Raw genomic sequence first — 21,160 nt, forward strand, 5'->3', positions numbered from 1 at the left:
GCAATAATAAAAAAGGTTATGAAGCTTTGAAGTTCAAAAAATGGGTCACATTTTGTGTGTGAAAAATGTACCTTTATGCAAATCCAGTCACATGTCATAATTAGTGCTGAAATGAATAACAATTTTTACTATTCGAATAATTGTGAACAAAATGACCGAATATTTGATTATTCTTTAAGCTTATACTTCTATTGAATAAGTACTGAATCCTTTTGTTAGGGAGAAAGGTAGCTAAAGCCTAAGTGCTATTTCTACAGTATTTTTTCTAAAATAGAATTTTTACAGCATAGATACATCACATCATTCACAATCTTAAGTTTCAAGGTTGGCTTTTCCATCTGAATACAGTGTACAAAGTGCTAACGATTATTCAAATAGAGTGTTAACAAATCGAATAGTGTCACACAGACCGAATAATCAAATAACCGAATAATCATTTCAGCACTAATCATAATACCATTTTCTTTAAAGGCACACATCCTCACAATTCCATTAATTTAAATACAAATGATTATTTTGTATATTGGGAATGTTTACTTTGGTTTCATAACTCTTTACACATCAATAATTGCAGCTAGTGTTCCATTAAGCATAAGTTACTTTTTCATTCACATCATGTTTTATTACAAGAGACCTGTGTGGAAGGGCATGATACTTTAGCATCATAGTGCAGTGTTTGATTTATGGGCTTTGGGAACTTAATTAGTTATATATTGTTATGTTTGTGCATACAGTTAGTGCTTATATACGTATTACAATTGTTAATTATTCCACACAGCCCCAACTGAAGTCCCAATGAATGTCAGTGTGTTGGTTAATTCATCACATACAATCACATTGTCATGGGAACCACCTTCACTAGAAGAACGAAATGGACTACTTGTTCAATATCATGTGATTGTCATGGAGACCCAGATACTATATTTAGACAATGGAACAGTAATCTCACAAATGGGAATGAATTTCAACAGAACATATAAGGTTTCAGAAGGACGTACACAACTGATTGACATGTTACATCCTAGTTACAACTACACTGTTAGAATAGCAGCAGCTACTGTAGTAGGAATGGGTTCATTTAGTCGTTCCATTACTGTGATGACACCGGAGGATGGTGAGTATTAATGTTTTGGCAAAGTGCTTACCATGGCTATGATAGTGGTCAGATATTAGACAAATTCCTACCATAATTGGATTTGGTAGAACAGGAGATAGCTAATTTATTCTACTATCTATAACTACCTTTTTCTCAGTATTATGTCAATTCTGCAGTGGCGCTGCTTGCAGACAGATAGGACAGGCCACTCGCCGCTCATAAAATAATGGTTTAAATTATTGTAGCCATTCTTGAGCTATTCGTGGCCAAACTTTTTCTTTGTTATTTTTCACAAAGGGTTTGCTAAAAATGAAGTAGGGATCCAAGTGATAAAAGGTAGTGAAACAAGACATGAATGATGGTATTGCAGTATAGTTCAGTAAGAAAATCCCTAGTTTGGCATTGTATGACATAATTGTTATAGCATGCCAACCTAGGACTTTTCTCACAGAGCTATGCTGTAATACCATCATTCATCGCTAGGCTTTAGCCTATTGTGCTCAAAATTTTACCTATTATTCCTTCCAGAATTTCCCAAAATTTTCACACCTATTATTCTTTTTTTATTCTTGTGTCTAGCCTATTATTCCAAACTAATTCTCATTTAGTTTCTGTAGCTAGTCTCTTATTTTTCAAGATGCTGATCATGTAATTTTGTCAGAATTAATTAATGGTCACAAATGAAGTGCTCCCTCTTTTACATCATTAATTTTTCTAGCCATAAGTAGTTACAACAGACTTGGAGTAGCTATTTGCAGACTTCAGTATTTTTTTTAATTATTAGTGTATTAAAGCTATGGTTGAAGCTACATACTAAGATAATGATCAAAGACTTTAAGAAGATACACTGGTATCAAGACTCACGGTAGTGAGTCGCGCTGCCAGAACTACAAAGCGCACGCCCAATTAAAATACGCGCGGCCACTACTGTGAGTTATTTACGTGTAGGGCCAGTTTTGCAATATTAGGCCTAGATTATGCAACATCTCTCAATAGATTTGTATTGCGTTACGTGATAAAAAAATCTTTAGGAGTCGTCATCATAGTTTTCTTGCGACCTCGCTAAAATAAAAAAGTAACCATTGCAAAATAAAAAAATAGGCGTATTTCACTTATTTCTCTACCTTATGTTACAACTACTGTCACGTTATACCAGTCAACATAGTCGTGTTTGTATAGTCCATCTAGCACTGACATTATCCAATCCTGGTTTGCCTATATGCGTATTTTCTTCAATCAAACCTCTAATCCCTACAATAACTTTTAAAGACACGACGTGGACACAAACTCTAATGCCTGATAAACAAGTTGTGACAGCGTGCTGAACCGTAAGTTCCCTAGGGATAGTGTTTTAAGCAGAAATCTTTTAAATTTCATTTAGTGCCACACCCCATGCGAGCGTTTATAAATCGCCAGTTGTCTTATGGTGTGAAGAACAAAATCACTAGCGAAGGTGCTTTAAGCATACTCTTAAATTCTCTATTTACATGTAATTTTTAATAGATTAACCACAAAGGCCGGTAAGGTGAATACAAAAGGTAACAAGCCTTTAGGGGTTACCACCTCTATGTAGCGTGTACCACAGGGATGGATCCAGGAGCTGGCTAGGGGAGGGGCACAAACAGGGTAAGTTGTAGGTGGTTGCATGCATGGGGAGAACCATATTCTCTATAGTTCAGTGCTGCTTTTTTAAGCAGCAAATAATCACCTCTTAGTGGTGTTTCACTGTTGATATTTGCCATTTTGGCCTTTTTAGATGGTTGTGAAGTCTTAAAACTGTTTAAAAGGCTCTGAATGTCTTAAATAACAGCAACACAATAATTATTTTTAGAGGCGCTTAGTACGCACGAAGGTGCTGGGTGACTATTTTACTGTTAGTTTGACTTCGTTCGCTCTGGTCTCAGGTGAATTTGTAATAAATGCTAGTAAAATGTGCATATTTTCATAAGTTTTAAACTGATCTCGGTTGGCCTGACATAAAATTTACTAGCTGTTTTAATCAGAAGCATGGCTGGCTCCTCCACAAGGTAGAGAGGGGGGGAAGGGAATTTGCCACAAATGCCCCATCCTGGATCCGCCATTGGTACCATGTAGCTTGTGTTGTGGCTTTCATTAAGTATTATGCACACACAAATGGTGCAACAAAATTTTGTAATGGATTGCTCGAATGTGGTTGGTGGTGTTGTGGCTCGAATGTGGTTCGTGGTTTGCCAGTGACCATGTATGAGTTGGGGTTGTTCCACACAACTTACACAATATTCAAATTTCATGATGGCCATGAAAATTTCTTGCCATATGGTAAACACACAACAATGTGTAACAACGTTAATCAACATCACATCAAGACTTGACTAAAAATAGTTCCAACAATAGTGATGATTTCTTGTATGTCAGCATGACGATACTGAGACCTGTAAAAGAATAAGCAGACACTGAAGTTAACCTTAAATTAAACACTCATGCAACTGACCTGGAACATTGGTCGCAACACCAAAAACACTTGTTTCGATATCTGATGACACAATCCAGCAGGCACTGAATTAAAAAAGAATGTACAAAAAATCAATATGCCGGGCTGTATCAATAATAGCATGGATAATCAAAATGAACAAAAATTATATCCCAGGCTAAATGAATGAATAACATAACTGTTGGGTAAGCATGTCAAACCTGAACATTAGGACATTAGTCAAACAAAAGTACACTATCACAACTTGGTAGTAGTATAATGTTTGTGCCACTGGACTTCACACTGGTTGCCCAAAAATTGTGCAATTCGGGACAACAACATAATTATGAAACAAATAGTTACTACAACACAGAAGGCTTACTGTTGCACTGCCCACACTGATATACCATAATTTAAAATGGGCATTAAATACAATACACTTAACATCTGGGTACTACGAAAAAATCACTAACATCACAACATGTAAACTGACTTGGAAATTAACACCCTTGATGCCACTACAGTCTACACTGGATATTCGTTTGAACCCATCAACACTATGCCCAATACATCTGAGTAGACTGACCTGCAAATTCACATCCTCCATGTCACTAGTATACAGTGATAATTGATAACTACAAAAACAACAATTGCAATAATACAATTCTTCTGTACGTCAACTGACCTGAAATTCATGACACTCGATACTGAGACATGTAAAAGAATAAGCAGGCACTGAAGTCAACCTTAAATTAAACACACATGCAAACTGACCTGGAACATCGGTCGCAACACCAAAGACACCTGTTTCGATATCTGACGAAACAATCCAGCAGGCACTGAATTAAAAAGAGAATGTGCAAAAAATCTATATGCCAGGCTGTACCAATAAAGGATGGATAATCAAAATGAACTAAAAAATATATATCCCATATGCAGGTTAAGTGAGTAACATAACTGTTGGGTAAGCATGTAAACCAGAACATTAGGTCATTGGTCAAACAAAAGTACGCTATCACAAACTGGTCACTGATAATTGATAACTACAAAAAGAACAATTGCAATAATACAATTCCTCTGAACGTTAACTGACCTGAAATTCATGACACCTGTATCTTTGTTCTTGCATGGTCTCAACTTACATATGTACCATGATCACATTCAACTGCTAGTGGATAAACCAGTATGACCAGATGGCCTGCAAAAACCAACAAGCAGGCGTTAAATACAATACACCTAAAGCCTGGAATATGAAAAATATTATATAAGCATTATTCCACACTGATATAGTAATAGATTATAGGACGTTGTGGAACTTGCCTAAACGTGTAAACTTGATCAAGAGGACAACTGCATAATCTGGACACTTGGAATTGTCCAATACCTGATGAACACGTTAGTACTAATGACATTCACTTCAACATTTTATCCCAGCTGGGTGAATCTCTTGTAACTGAGTAAAAAGGTGTTTATTTTCCACCTGCAACCAAAGTTCTACATTTCGATCTGTGGTTGAGTGTACATAAACTGACCAGGAAAATCAGTATGCCATAGCCGGGGTATGGAAATGGTTCCTTTCCTTCTGTTGTGACATTACTTACAGCTGACTGGTAAATGATCATCGATGTCCCCGTGGACCCCAACAATGAGTATATCAATAACTTCACAAGTTGGAATGAATTTCCTTTCAACATGTGGTGGAATGAATTTCCTTTCAGCATCTGGTGGACAGGTCCATAAACCCTATCGCACAAACACAGTGAATCAGTGTGTGGCGATGTGACACGTTACACAAACTTCACTCCTCGTTTCGTTAGCATTCAAGACCGACATATATCATAGAGTACCTCGATCAGTATTCTTGACTCTTACTTCTTCAAGCGTTGCTCAAGCGATGTAGTTTCTCACTAGGGACTCGAGTTTCTCATTAAAGTCGAGCCGATTAAAGTACGCCTCACCATCTTAAACCATTCAATTTAAAACCACGTATCAACGAGTGTCCGCTTAAGGTAATTAGGAACTTTCCATGAGATTTCCCCTAAATAGATCACGTGTTAGTTGTCAATCCGGTGGATTCTGGTGGTATACATGGTTCAACAATGTGGTAAGTGTACATATGCTGTCAATAATTGTTTGTGCACTGCTAAACTAAGTTATTTTTGTGTGGTAAGTATGCTTGAGGAAGGGTCTGGGGGACGAGACTAATGTTTTGACAGCAGTTGATGATGGCCAGGCAAAGAACTGCGAGAAGAACTACTGTGATAGTGTGATAGTAGGGAAAATTCCCACCCCTATAGCTCTGCCTAGGGGCATTATCTACAGTTACTGTATTATGTTGCCGATATGTACATCCGGGCCAAGAATAAAGGTGAAAGTGGTAGTAAGGCTCAATCCTATTATTCTGTTGAACAGGCAAGGGAGTCTGGGACTCTGGGGGCATGCTCCCTCAGGAAAGTATAAGTACTACAACTTTTTTGTTTTAATTGCTTCATCAAGGATAAAAATTTCAGTCAAAAGGTGATGATCGAGGCTCTGGTCTTATGCACTGGTTGGAGTGGTTGTATCGATACTGCACTGTGGCAACCTTGAGGGGTTAGTGCTGGCATTATCTTTGGCAATACTATTCCATCTTCCCGAGTCTTGATGATTGAGTCCTCCATTCCTTTCTCTGCTGCTCCAATCCTGAAGTTGTGACCACAGTCAAAAGGTGACGATCGAGGCTCTGGTCTTGCATCTATACTGTACTGCAACACCCTTGAGGGGTTAGTACCGACATTGTCCATCGCAATACTGTTCCATCTCCCATATACAAGTCTTGATGGTTGAGTCCTCTATTCCTTTCTCTGCTGCTCTAATCCTGAAGTTGTGATTAAAATAATAAAAAATGGTTATAACATGATAAATGATTATGGTGATAACAATTACAAATGTATTTATAGCTGTGTAGCAACTGTAAACTAATTAGTCACTTGCAAGTTTAATTAGGTGTCTGAAGCATTTAACATGCACAGATATGAGATATATTCGTCACATAAAGATAGATTTACTCTAATAGAACAGTCATACTACACCGTAAATTCATACTTCCGAATTTACGGTGTTATGAAACAATCATTATTATGTATGGATTTTACTGACTCTCCAAGATAATATTCTGCATTAATGTTAATTGCTCATTTCCAAAAAAATTACCTTTTAAACCAAATGTAGAGTCTATCACTGACAAAAATGAGTGATATCCACCCCAAAACACCTTCGCTGTAAAAAAGGCGCGCCCAAGAAACTACAAGTACCTGGAACCCAATGTAAAAAAACGAAAAGAAAACAGCTCAGCTGAAGTGAAAAGTAACTGGTAACTTAAAGAGCTGATATCTGAAGCGGCCAAGAATACAATTACTAAAGTTTAATCCATGCAAGAACACCTTGGCTATAAAACAGGTGTGTACATGAAAGTAACTGGCAACTGAAATGGCTGATATCTGAAGCGGCCAAGAATGAATGGTCATATACAACTAATTCAAAAATTTAACACTGAACCTTTATAATTCGGCTGTGTTCTATATTCACTCTTGCTGCATCGTAAGTAATTTCTTTTAACTCTAATTGGCTGGTAATTTGGCTGCCTTTTTTTGCTCTATTATACTGACTATTAAAAAAGGCGGCCAAATTACCAGCCAATTAGAGTTAAAAGAAATTACTTTACGATGCAGCAAGAGTGAATATAGAACACAGCCGAATTATAAAGGTTCAGTGTTAAATTTTTGAATTAGTTGTATATGACCATTCATTCTTGGCCGCTTAAGATATCAGCCATTTCAGTTGCCAGTTACTTTCATGTACACACCTGTTTTATAGCCAAGGTGTTCTTGCATGGATTAAACTTTAGTAATTGTATTCTTGGCCGCTTCAGATATCAGCTCTTTAAGTTACCGGTTACTTTTCACTTCAGCTGAGCTGTTTTCTTTTCGTTTTTTTACATTGGGTTCCAGGTACTTGTAGTTTCTTGGGCGCGCCTTTTTTACAGCGAAGGTGTTTTTGGGGTGGTTGATAACTACAAAAAGAACAATCGCAATAATACGATTCCTCTGAATGTCAACTGACCTGAAATTCATGACACCTGTATCTTTGTTCCTGCATGGTCTCAACTTACATATGTACCATGATCACATTCAACTGCTAGTGGATAAACCAGTATGACCAGATGGCCTACAAAAACCAACAAGCAGGTGTTAAATACAATACACCTAAAGCCTGGAATATGAAAAATATTATATAAGAATTATTCCACACTGATATAGTAATAGATTATAGGATGTTGTGGAACTTGTCCAAACGTGTAAACTTGAACATGAGGACAACTGCATAATCTGGACACTTGAAATTGTCCAATACCTGATGAACAAGTTGGTACTAATGACATTCACTTCAACATTTTATCCCAGCTGGGTGAATCTCTTGTAACTGAGTAAAAAGGTGTTTTTCCACCTGCAACCAAAGTTCTACATTTCTGTGGTTGAGTGTACATAAACTGACCAGGAAAATCAGTATGCCATAGCCGGGGTATGGAAATGGTTCCTTTCCTTCTGTTGTGACATTACTTACAGCTGACTGGTAAATAATCATCGATGTCCCCGTGGACCCCAACAATGAGTATATCAATAACTTCACAAGTTGGAATGAATTTCCTTTCAACATGTGGTGGAATGAATTTCCTTTCAACATCTGGTGGACAGGTCCAAAAACCCTATCGCACAAACACGGTGAATCAGTGTGTGGCGATGTGACATGTTGCACAAACTTCACTCCTCGTTTCGTTAGCCTTCAAGACCGGCATATATCATAGAGTACCTCAGTATTCTTGACTCTTACTTCTTCAAGCGTTGCTCAAGCGACGTAGTTTCTCACTAGGGGTTCGAGTTTCTCATTAAAGTTGAGCCGATTAAAGTACGCCTCGCCATCCAGTTACATTCTTAAACCATTCAATTTAAAACCACGCATCACGAGTGTCCGCTTAAGGTAATTAGGGACTTTCCACGAGATTTCACCTGAATAGATCACGTGTTAGTTGTCAATCCGGTGGATTCTGGTGGTATACATGGTTCAACAATGCGGTAAGTGTACTTTAATATAGTATAAGCTGTCAATAATTGTTTGTGCACTGCTAAACTAAGTTATTTTTGTGTGATAAGCATGCTTGAGTAAGGAACTGGGGGACGAGACTAATGTTTTGACTGCAGTTGATGATGGCCAGGGAAAGAACTGCGAGAAGAACTAGTGTGATAGTAGGGAAAAAATCCCACCCCTATAGCTCTGCCTAGGGGCATTATCTACAGCTACTGTATCATGTTGCTGATATGTACATCCGGGCCAAGAATAAAGGTGAAAGTGGTAGTAAGGCTCAGTCCTATTATTCTGCTGAACAGGCAAGGGAGTCTGGGACTCTGGGGGCATGCTCCCTCAGGAAAGTATAAGTACTACAACTTTTTTGTTTTAATTGCTTCATCAATATAAAAATTTCAGTCAAAAGGTGATGATCGAGGCTCTGGTCTTATGCACTGGTTGGAGTGGTTGTATCGATACTGCACTTGACATCCTTGAGGGGTTAGTGCTGGCATTGTCCATGGCAATACTATTATTCCATCTCCCCGAGTCTTGATGATTGTGTCCTCCATTCCTTTCTCTGCTGCTCCAATCCTGAAGTTGTGACCATAATCAAAAGGTGACGATCGAGGCTCTGGTCTTGCATCTATACTGTACTGCAACACCCTTGAGGGGTTAGTACTGGCATTGTCCATCGCAATACTGTTCCATCTCCCATATACAAGTCTTGATGGTTGAGTCCTCTATTCCTTTCTCTGCTGCTCTAATCCTGAAGTTGTGACCAAAATATTAAAAAATGGTTATAACATGATAAATGATTATGATGATAACAATTACAAATGTATTTATAGCTGTGTAGCAACTGTGAACTAATTAGGCACTTGTAAGTTTAATTAGGTGTCTGAAGCATTTAACATGCACAAATATGAGATATATTCGTCACATGCAGGCAGTAAAGATAGATTTACTCTAATAGAACAGTCATACTACACCGTAAATTCATACTTCCGAATTTACGGTGTTATGAAACAATCATTATTATGTATGGATTTTACTGACTCTCCAAGATAATATTCTGCATTAATGTTAATTGTTCATTTCCAAAAAAATACCTTTTAAACCAAATGTAGAGTCTATCACTGACAAAAATGAGTGATATCCACCCCAAAAACTAGGGACCCGCCGATTATGCTGGCATAATTTTGAGCATAATAGGTACCTAAAAGCATTGAGCATAATGCCAGCATAACAGGTTAAATAGTTGTACGATAGTATAAATTCTTGCTGGAAAATTAACAATTGCAAAATAAGATCGATATACTGTAATAGAGCAGTCAGTAACTCTAATAGAACAATCATCAAACTGACTGTTCTATTAGAGTATAACGATATTTTCTCTTACATGCAGCAAGAATTTATTATTTGTGTTCCAGCCACTCATTTTTTTCTTTCTATACAGTGTTAAACTAGTAGCAAAACATATGAACTAAGGCATGAACATTGAGCATAATCGAGCATAATAGGTAAATATTGAGCATTAATTTAAGCATAATAGGTGAATTTTTGAGCAGTGCAGCATAGCATAATAGGTAAAATTATGAGCATAATCGGCGGGTCCCTACCAAAAACACCTTCACTGTAAAAAAGGTGTGCCCAAGAAACTACAAGTACCTGGAACCCAATGTAAAAAAACAAAAAGAAAAAACAGCTCAGCTGAAGTGAAAAGTAACTGGTAACTTAATGAGCTGATATCTGAAGCGGCCAAGAATACCATTACTAAATTTTAATCCATGCAAGAACACCTTGGCTATAAAACAGGTGTGTACATGAAAGTAACTGGCAACTGAAATGGCTGATATCTGAAGCGGCCAAGAATGAATGGTCATATACAACTAATTCAAAAATTTAACACTGAACCTTTATAATTCAGCTGTGTTCTATATTCACTTTTGCTGCATCGTAAAGTAATTTCTTTTAACTCTAATTGGCTGGTAATTTGGCCGCCTTTTTTGCTCTATTTATACTGACTATTAAAAAAGTGTGGCCAAGAAGCCAGTACGCAACACCCATGAGTATAATGACAAGAAGAAAGAAAACACGATTTTCGCACCTCTGTAGCTCTGTATTTCCTTTACGAAACAAGACAATTTTTACTGGGGACATACCCGCCAACGTCAGTACTCCACATATCAAATTTGAGCGAAATCACTTCAAGCTTTCCCGAGATATGTGACTTCAAAAATTGGCTTAGTTTCTTTGTTTCTTTTCTTCTCCGTCTTTTCGCACACTTACAAAAACTGCCATAAAATGCGAACTTCATATCCAATTCCCTTGAAATTTAGCACACAGAAGGGGGGCATAAAGGTGAATCTTGGTACCACATTTGGTTAGAATAGGATAAACAGTCATCAAGGAGTTATTAGCGATTATTCACAAAAAATTACACCAATAGAGTTCTTCCATCTCCATAGCAACACAAACAATCCGCCATGCTCCTGAACAACCAGTTGTATTTCTAATGCTTTCGTGTGACTAGTTGTAGTGAATTTGTGGAATATTCTCGAGCATTATGGTACAGTATGCTGTTATTGGCTGTTCCAACCGAAGTGACAATCAAAAAAAGAGTGGCAGAGATAAAGTGAGCTTTTTTAGCTTTCCTACAATTGTTCGTGACAAGATGCTCAATATTACAACTGAGCAGCATTGTGCATGGTTGAAGGCTATTTTCCGAGATGATTTAGTTGGTACTAAGCTTGAAAACCTTGTGGTCTGTGAGAAACATTTCAAGAAAGGTATAATGTTATTGTAGCATAGATAGAACTAATTTGTACTGAGCCATGCAGTTGTGTTACTACCATGTGTTTTACCTGGTAGCCAAACCTGCATATCACATGTGCAAGAATGATGTGGATTGGGCCCCTTCCATAAACCTTAGTTACAACAAACTGGGGCCAGAGAGAAGTGAGAGTGTGCAAGAGTGGGATCAGAGAGCAGAAAATAGGAAGAGAAGGAGAGAAGAGGTTGAGCAGGATAGACAGGATGATGCAATTGCTGAGGAAATTGCTGCTGTGATTGATAATCAAGAGTGGGATGATGGCCTGTGGGATAAAGAAACACAGACTAAACATACTGGTAATCTTGTGGTTGATTTTTTTGGTGAAGATGATTTTACTAGCGATGATGAAAAAGTGAAATATTATACTGGCTTGCCAAATGGAGAACTGCTGAGGGAAGTTTTTAAGCTTGTTGTACCATTTCCTGGTACTAAGAGAGAATATTATTGGAAATCATTTATTGCAGTAATGATGAAGTTGAGACTGAATTTGGGGCTCCAAGATATGGCATACCGATTACAAGTTCCTTTGAGTACCATGACTCGAAGATACCATGAAATGCTACAGATGTTATACATTCGATTGAAGTTCTTGATAATGTGGCCAGAGTGTGATAACCTTAGGAAAACCATGCCTCTCTGTTTTCGTGCTGTTTATGGAGTTAAAGTGGTTGACATCTAGTCTGGTACATTTAAGGTTGGACCCGGAAAAAATTAGATGAAAGCTGATTTTGGTATCATTAGAAAGTAAATGTTTCATAGAATAACATATCCAAAATCCTCTAAAATCCACCTTAAGGAAAATGTTTTATGGCCAATTTAGTATTGAGGCATATGTGACTGGATTCAGGAAAGTGGATCTTCCACACATATCCAATTTACCAACTTTGACAACTCATAACTTCAGATTGGAAAATGGTATTGACTTGAAATTTGATCTGTAGTGTGCACCAGCATCACTTATTACTTGCAGAAAAGTTCAGGTTGATATTCACCTTGTACACTAAGGTGTGGTTTCTTTATTAAATGCATTTGGTAGACCTATTTTTGCAAATCTGGTCATTTATGACTAACAAAAATGCATATTTTCTCATAAGAAATTCATTACAATCAAAATTAGCTGTATGAAATAAGAATAAGACTGGTTATAGAAATAAAAAAGGTGCCTATCATGTAAGTTCTGAACAAATATATTTGTCACGATTAGTGTAAACAGTTTCCTCAGCACTTCTGCAACTCGCTCCCCTGCAACTGCCACATGCTGCAACATACTTTAATTCATGATTACACTGAGAACATAATGTTGCTACCACATGGATTTGCAGTAGAAAGCTTGCATTTATATTGTACAAATTTAAGTTAAGACGTCTGGTGCTAGTCCCATGTCTGTTATCATCAGTTGCATACAGCCTCGATCCTTCTAGTTTCCAGCTCCATATATGGTAATGGATCAAGTTAGTCATTAAGTTCCTTCTAATGAATAACTTGTAGATGCACATACAAGTTGTGAAAGTGTGTTGCTCTTGTAATCATTTGCACATCATTTTCTTCTTGATTAAGCCAACTTTACCCTGTTCAAATGTCGCAGATGTTGTATCACAGCCACTCCATGCAAGCATGCGAAAAGAGAAGATGTAATTATGGCATTACAATAGGACCTATGTACCCAATAATGTCATCAATTTTCCAATGTCCAAATGTTTCACAACCTCTGAAAGAAAATACATACTTGCTATGTTCTGGTGCACCATGCAGGAGGACAATAACATCAGTGTCATCAGCTACAACACACTTTACTTCCTTCAATTGCAAATTGAAGTGCACATTGAACAATCAGTGTGTCAGTATCCAAATTACTCTGATGCACAAGCTAGCCATCATCTCTCAGATATTGGACAATCAATTGATGTTTGCTCTTTTCATTTACAAGAAAACTTCCTGACTTTTGTATGCTTCCATAGATTCACTTGACTGAATATCTGCACCTGCACATACCATAACATACCTGGGGATGCTGACAGCCCTACACACTGATTGCACACATGGAGATTCTGACATACTCATGGTCCAATGCGCACTTCAATTTTGCAATTGAAGGAAGTAGAGTGAATGTTGTAGCTGATGACAACAATGAAGTTCTTGTGCTACTGGTGCATGCTGGAAGCAGAACATGACAAGTACAAATCTCTTTTCATTCAGAGGTTGTAAAACATTTGAAGATTTAGAAAAATGATGATGTTATTGGGCACATATGTAGGTCCTCTTTTCACATGCCTGGGGTGGTTGTGATACAATGTCCGCAACATTTGAATAAGTAAAGTTGGCCTAATCAGCATGTGCAAATGATTGAAAAGTTAATGATGGATTGTATAATGCAACAATTGCACATGTTGAAAAAGTTGGAGTTTGATGGGAATCGGTCTGATTCATTGAGGAGTCTCAGGTATACAAAACAAAGTACATGGAAATGGTGGCATCAGAAAGTTATTACACATGTGAGCTGTGAAAGTGTGCTAACCCTTGCAGTTGGATGGAGTTTTCAGGATCAATGGTTTTAGCTGATGTAAGAAGTTATTCAATGGAGGGAACTTAATATGGGGCTGGAAACTAGAAGGTTTAAGGCTGCAACTGATGATGATAGACATGGGACCAGTCCCATAGATCGTATAATTAATTTTGTACAATATAAATTCCAGCTTTCCACTGCAAATCTATGTAGTAGCAATATTATGCTCTTGTTGCAAACATGGATTATTAGTGTGTTGGAAAATGTGGAGGAGGGAGAGTTGCAGAAGTGCTAAGGAAACTGTTTCTTATGAAAAAATAATTTAAGGATAACATATTTTTGTTGGTCACAAATAACCAGATTTGCAAAAATGGATTTGCAAATGCATCTGATTGAGAAACCACAACTTAGTATTCAAGTTGAATATCAATCTGAAATTTTCTCCACCTAATAAGTGATGCTGGTGCTGACTACTGATCAAATGTCAAGTCAATACCATTTTTCAATCTGAAGTTATGAGTTGTCAAAGTTGGTATAATTGGATATGTGTGGAAGATCACTTTCCTGAATCCAGTCACATATGACTCAATGCTAAATTGGCCATAAAACTATTCCCTAAGGTGGATTTTAGAGGATTTTGGATATGTTATTATTCTATGAAAAAATTTCTTTCTAACGATACCAAAATCAGCTTTCTTCGAAGTTTTTCCAGGTTCACCCCTTTTTTCAGTTGTATCTACCGGACTAATCATAGATTGCTATGAAATAAAAATAGAAAAGCCATCAAATCTTGTGGCTAAAAGTGCAACTTGGTCACAATATAAGCAATCAAATACAGTGAAGATCCTTCTAGCAATGTCTCCACAAGGAGTAACCACATTTGTATCCGATAGTTATGGTGGCCGAGTAAGTGACAAGCATTTGACCTGTGAAAGTGGAATCCTGAAAAAGCTGTTGCCGGGTGATCTTTTACTAGCAGACCGAGGATTTGACATTGACGAAGAGGTTGGATTGATGCAAGCAAGCCTAGAAATTCCTGCTTTTATGAAGGGACTGTCGCAGTTATCCCCTGTTGATGTAGAAAAAAACAAGAAAACTTGCTAACCTACGAATCCATGTTGAACAGGTAATTGGTGCCACAAGGCAGTGCTTTTCAATTTTGTCAAGTGTGCTACCTATTCAGGAGTGTTGGGAAAGTTACTTTTTAAAGTAATTAGTTACATATTACATATTACTTGCAACTGAACTATTTAGTTACAGTTACATATTACCCATAAAATAAAGTAATTGTAATAATATTACATATTATATTACTTTGTGTCTACAGCCTTAAGCTGTCACGTGTGAAACTACCACCTTATCACGTGACATGATTGCATTGTTGGACAATGTGCAAATCTTGGTTATAAGTAAGGAGCTGGTGAATAAGCTTCATTCAGTAGGCTTCATTACTTCGTTGTGTCTAGGCGTTACTCAGTGGATTACTAACGAGATTAGTAACTTCGTTATTTGTAGTAATAATATTACGTAATATTAGATTTGTTACGGTAACTATATTACTTAGATAACACGTTACATTTGTAAGTAAAGTAACTTGAGTTATATTACCTGTTTTTATAGCGTATTTCGTTATATTACTTAGGTACCACAAAAGTAATTTACGTAACGCGTTACATAAGTAACACGTTACTCCCAACACTGCTATTCAGTATAATTATGAAAAAGGACCAGTTTAATGATATACCTGTTCTGGACAAAATTGTACAAGTATGTAGTGCATAAAATAATTTACGTGTATCTGTTGTACCCTTTACATAATAGTATGTGTTTTATAATGTCATAGATGTTAGAAGTTTTTAGTCTTCTTAAATTCCTTACGACATTCAGGACAGTACCATGTTTTGGTACGAGGGGCTTTCTTAAGGAAAAGACAACTTAGATGAAACCACTCCCCATATGGGCACTCATCATTATCATAGTGTACCATTTCACCTCCTATCTCTTCTTTACAATAGTGGTGAGTGTCCCTACCATCTATAGCACTATCAGGCATCACAACACTCCTTGTGAACCATCCCCCTAACAGTTCTAGTAGGATAGCAACTCTATAGAAATCACTAGACTCATCAATACGTCTTGACATAAACTCAATATCAATATCAATCCGTGTCACAAACAAGGATGGCTTCTAATTAGGGAAAGTGCAAACAACAAAGCCAGCAAACTCAACATGACAAGCCAGCATTTGAGTTTGAATCTGGTAGTAGTACTGATGTGTTGATGGTAGTATTCCTTCTTCAATAAAGGTAGCCAACTCAGTATCTGAATCCTTTGTGCAATATGGGCATTTTATCTCTACTACACCATCTCCACAACAGGCACATTGTCGAAGGCCATCAGGAGTTGCCGCAATAAATGGATACTAAGCCCACACAAAATGCCTCAAACTTGGTATGTTGTTTCTCCATTTCAGTGATAGCAGACTTACGTTATTTGCTCATTGATGGTGAAGCTGGGTCAGTGTGGCATACTGCTTTCATTTTGGAAGTAGTGATCCATCCAGCCTTGTGCTTGAACCATAAATCACAGCCATGTTGTGCCCTGATGTGTTGTTCAATTACAAGAATCTGATCTCTAGTTAATTCAAAGACTATGTCTTCTCCCACATCCAGCAACTCTTTGTAGGTCAGCTCTTCATTTTCTGGTTTATATAGACTATTTAATCCCAGAGTATCAAATGACACTACATCATCTGGCCCATTTGGTATAATAGAATCGCAGTGTGGAGATAGCAAAGATAAAACAGCTGGATTATGCTGTATGGTATTATTAAAGAATAAAGTAGCTTCATTCTCAGTTGTTGGCACCATATTAGAATTGAGACTCCCAACTGTGCTTCGGCCACTTGAACAAGGGAAATCACTGGTAGCTTCAATCTCAGCAGGATCTGTCAACATTTCATGATCATTGTTGCAATGTGCACCTCACTTCACTGGCATAATGATAGATTTTGGTTTCGAAAAATCTATGTCAGCAACCTTTGCATAAGGAATGCTGTTGATGCTAGGTGGCATATTCCTTGCACATGGAATTTCCATACAAGTTTTTAAACAATATGCCGCATCAATATAAAATAGGATAGCACCAACATGTGAGCACACCTCTCCAAGATCTCCCATGCAGGTACAGTGGGCACATATCACAACACCATCCATGTCAGTTTTCACCCAAACATTCAATGGAGAATCATTTGCTCTCTGTGAATGCTTTACCTACAGAAAATTATCAGCGGTTAATCACAGATGCATGCATAAAAAAACAGCGACACTAGCATGATTTATACTAAACTAAAGCATACTATACTGAGCCTTTTATTTGTCATGACAGTCCACTCCAGAGCCTTTATTTGTGATTATAGTCTGCAACAGCAACATTTACCTTGCCCACTACAACAAAGTAGTTTGCCACTATTCTGCTTTGAACTTGGCTGCAAAATCCACTGGCAAAATACTTAAAAGAATCCATACTCTTGTACGCCTTGAATCGCCCCCAGTACAGAAACTTGTAGTCAGCACGAAGTAGTTGAAAATGTCGGTACTTCTCACAGGTGGCAAGACATCAACCTTAAATGAGCTGGATTCAAAGCAGTAAGGGTCTCCAATGTCTCTGGTCTTCTCTAAGTACCTTCATTTGTTGGAAACTACAAGTCCCTCAGTATATTCACTCAACTTCGCAGTCGAAATTGTCGCCATATCTAAACACGTTGTTCAGGAATATGGTGGATTGTTTGCATTGCTATGGAGATGGAAGAACTCTATATGTTGTCATGCCTACAGGGTAAACTGCTTATGGGAAGAAGCTGAAAATCAGTACGTGAATAGGTTAACTATTGAACCTCAAACCTTTTGTGGTTTTAAAGTAATCGAGTTAAAACCAGATACAGCAAAAAACCAACAGTGTGTAATAATTACGTGATCGAGATTGGCTAACAAAAAAATGTTAACTTGCCACGCCTACTGGAAAAATCGTTCAGGGGAACCATTTGAAAATTGGTGTACAGGTGGAATATTCATCTTAGAAAGGACCTGCAATGGTGTAGAAGAATCAGACTTAAAGCAACAGAGTTATAACATGAAATCCAACTCAGTGTAGCAAGTGCATGATCGAGATACTCTAGTAGAGCAGTCACCCTAATAAAGCAGTCAGCTAATAAATAGATTACTACATTTAAGCATTCAACTATGTTCTGTATTAAACCTATATTAGATTAACACAATATTGTAATAATTACTGAATAGCATTGTTAAATGTATACATGCAAACAATTTTAAAGATTCTTCATCATACCCAATTCCTATAGAAATGAAAAGGGCATGTTAAAAGTAATACCCAAAGCTGGCCATATTGGCTGGCTTTAGGTATGAAATTACAAAAGAAGTGATATCTGATCAAAAACAGCTAAGCTGTAAAAAAGTATATGGCCTCAAAAAAAGCCTTGGTGAAAAAAGATGTGAAATCCAAGGTGGCAGTTAAAAAATGGCTGTGATGGTAGGTTAATGGCAAAAAATTTAATAACGACAAATTCAGGTGAATTTGCGTTGCTTTCTCCTAATACAAATTCACCTGAATTGTCGTTATTAAATTTTTGTCATTAACCTACCATCACGCCCATTTCTTGGCCACCACCTTGAATTTCACATCTTCTTCACCCTGGCTTTTTTGAAGGCAGCACCCTTTTTTTTTACAGCTTGGCAGTTTTTGATTAGGCCATTACAATGAAATAACGTGGTTTTCATAAACCGCCCGAACCAAAATTTTCTTTTGCCCTTGCACACTGATTATCGCACAAGATTGCAGCATGGCTTTTTTTAGTGTTGTGGTAGTGGGTTTATTATGTAGAAAAGCACTATTTGCATGGAAAACCTGCAATTCCATTGAGATACAGACACTATTTATAAGCTTTTTTTGTTTACTTCTGTGTTGATTAGAGTGCTTTCTGGAGCATCAAAAACCACCAAAGTATCAACAGTTAGTGGTAATTACAGTGTACATTAGATTGTACACTAGCATTGGTACAGTGACCTGCATGCCCTATGGGCCATGATATCTAAGATTCATAGTAGCTTTAGTGTTGCTACTTCTGCTACAAGCTTGCACAGCTCCTAATAAGACTGACCAGCCCACACATGCTAACACTGCTGATGTTTGCTGCTGCTGCTGCTGCTGCTGCTGCTGCTGCTGCTGCTGCTGCTGCTGTACAAGAATATGGTGGAACTCTCATAAACAACTTGAAAGCTTTGTTACTGAAGTTGAAGTTTATGTGAACTCGGAGTTTTACCATCAGTGTGCACCAGTGCTTGGTGTGCATCTTACTAATAACCTAAAAAAAGGATTATTATTATTATTTTATTCGTTTTGTACAAATATATACATCCTGAAATTTATAACTATAGCTTGAGCAATAATGAGATAATGAGATAACCCGCCCGCCCGCATGTGTTACTCTATGAGAAGTAGATGAGATTATCTCATTGTAGTGGCCTTATGTAATAATGTCAGCTATATATCACTCTTAGTAGCTTAACTGTTTCTTCTAGCTAATCAAGAATAGACATGCCCCTTAATTCCATCGATTATTCCCGTGGACATCTGATAATTCAAAAATTATGCCTTTAACCATCCTATTATTCTGGAATTATTCTCACGAAATTGGTGACGTATTATTCTCAAATTATGCCAGTATATTAGGCACAAGCCTATTCATCGCTTGCTTCACTACTTATTTTTTATAGTTTGGATTCCTACTTTATTTTATTCACAGTGTTTTGGGTGTGTTTCTATGAATTATGTAATTTATCCTTACAGAATTTTTATTATTTATATAATTATGATCTATTTATGCATATAGCACCAGACTCACCTCAGAACATTTCAGCTGCAGCAGCAGATTCTACTACAATAATAATCAGATGGATTCCTCCCAATGTCACTAATGGCAAGCTACGCTATTACACTGTAGTAATATATACCAGTGGTGTTGAGTTGAAAGTGAATGTCAGTGTGATGATACTGCAACAGGATGCTATAATGATGTCCAGTAGTAATAGTGGTAGTGACATGGACATTGTATTAGTGGAAGCAATGGCAAATAGTAGTGGTGTAACTGTGTTAGTATCAGGACTGCATCCCTTCACTAATTATACATTTTATGTGTTAGCAGTTACTGTAACACCAAGTGAACCTAGTGATAGTGTTACTGTACTGACTGACGAAGCAGGTAAGTAACTTTTTATGAATTTTATTACCAAATACCATGTAATAATCATATTGTACTGTATCAAGACACACGGTAGTGTGTCGTGCGGCCCAAGAAGCCGGCGCGTCACACCCGTGAGTATATTGACAGGAAGAACGAAAATGTCATTTTCACATCTTTTTATCTCGGTGATCACTTATCTGCTTGGAACCAAATTTGCTACACAGTTTCCCACCAGCAAGGGGAGTCAACATTCCAAATGTCAAGGAAATCGCTCCAGCCATTTCCGAGATACGAGCTGCCAAAGTTTTGTTTTTTTTTCTTCGTTTTTTTTTCTTCTTTGTCTTTTCACACTTGCAAAAATTGCTATAAGAAGCAAACGCGTACTCCGATCGCCTTGAAATTTGGCACACAGAAAGTGAGTCCACGGCGAATCCTAGCATCAAATTTGGTACAAATCCGATGAATGGTTCAGGAGTTATGACCGATTATTCGCGTAAAACAAGATCGATTTGTTGTCACGCCTACAGGGTAAACCGCTTCATGGAATGAATTGAAAATTGCTATATAGATGGAGTAACCATTGTAGGAGTGCCTTTTGGTAGTTTGAAACGAATCGAGATAAAGACCATGGAGATATGACACAAAACCCAACCTGTGTCACAATTGCGCGATCGATTTTTATGAATAAGAAACGAAGTGGATATTTAGCCGGTCACCGGTCACGGTTCAAATATTTATTTAGCCGGTCATTTGTTGGGAAGTGTCACCTATAACTCTAGTATCAAACATGCTAGTTGTATGATGGTAAGTTTTTGGGTGAGTTCGAGGCGAGCGGGCAGTGAAAGCCATCATTACGTTTAACAGGCAAACGTCAGGTTTAGCGTTAGGGTTAGGGTCGGGTTCAGCTTTGGTTTCTT

The 21,160-nt window shown here is 37.5% G+C and overlaps 2 protein-coding genes and 1 long non-coding RNA gene across 4 annotated transcripts in view; 2 read left to right on the forward strand and 1 right to left on the reverse strand.

The window, feature by feature from the left end:
- Positions 1–982: 982 nt before the first annotated feature.
- LOC136252721 (phosphatidylinositol phosphatase PTPRQ-like) overlaps positions 983–21,160 on the forward strand; it is a 55,768-nt gene continuing 35,590 nt past the window's right edge. Inside the window, exons 1-2 of the mRNA XM_066045289.1 lie at positions 983–1,114; positions 19,893–20,261. Of these exons, the coding sequence (XP_065901361.1) occupies positions 1,012–1,114; positions 19,893–20,261 (472 nt within the window). The 5' untranslated portion in view covers positions 983–1,011. The remainder of the gene's footprint in view (positions 1,115–19,892; positions 20,262–21,160) is intronic.
- Positions 4,407–5,432, reverse strand: LOC136254653 (uncharacterized). Of its 2 annotated transcripts, XR_010700637.1 has the most exons (5): positions 5,343–5,432; positions 5,078–5,288; positions 4,866–5,025; positions 4,639–4,743; positions 4,407–4,588 (listed from the first exon to the last, which is right to left on the reverse strand). It is a non-coding gene; the product is annotated as an uncharacterized lncRNA (long non-coding RNA). The 2 variants fall into 2 exon arrangements; XR_010700636.1 differs by having other exon boundaries at positions 4,407–4,743.
- The window catches only part of LOC136252722 (phosphatidylinositol phosphatase PTPRQ-like), a 62,950-nt gene continuing 61,672 nt past the window's right edge, over positions 19,883–21,160 (forward strand). Inside the window, exon 1 of the mRNA XM_066045290.1 lies at positions 19,883–20,261. Within this exon, the coding sequence (XP_065901362.1) occupies positions 19,883–20,261 (379 nt within the window). The remainder of the gene's footprint in view (positions 20,262–21,160) is intronic.

Source organism: Dysidea avara, chromosome 4 (assembly GCF_963678975.1).
Source record: "Dysidea avara chromosome 4, odDysAvar1.4, whole genome shotgun sequence".
Lineage (NCBI taxonomy): Eukaryota > Metazoa > Porifera > Demospongiae > Dictyoceratida > Dysideidae > Dysidea > Dysidea avara.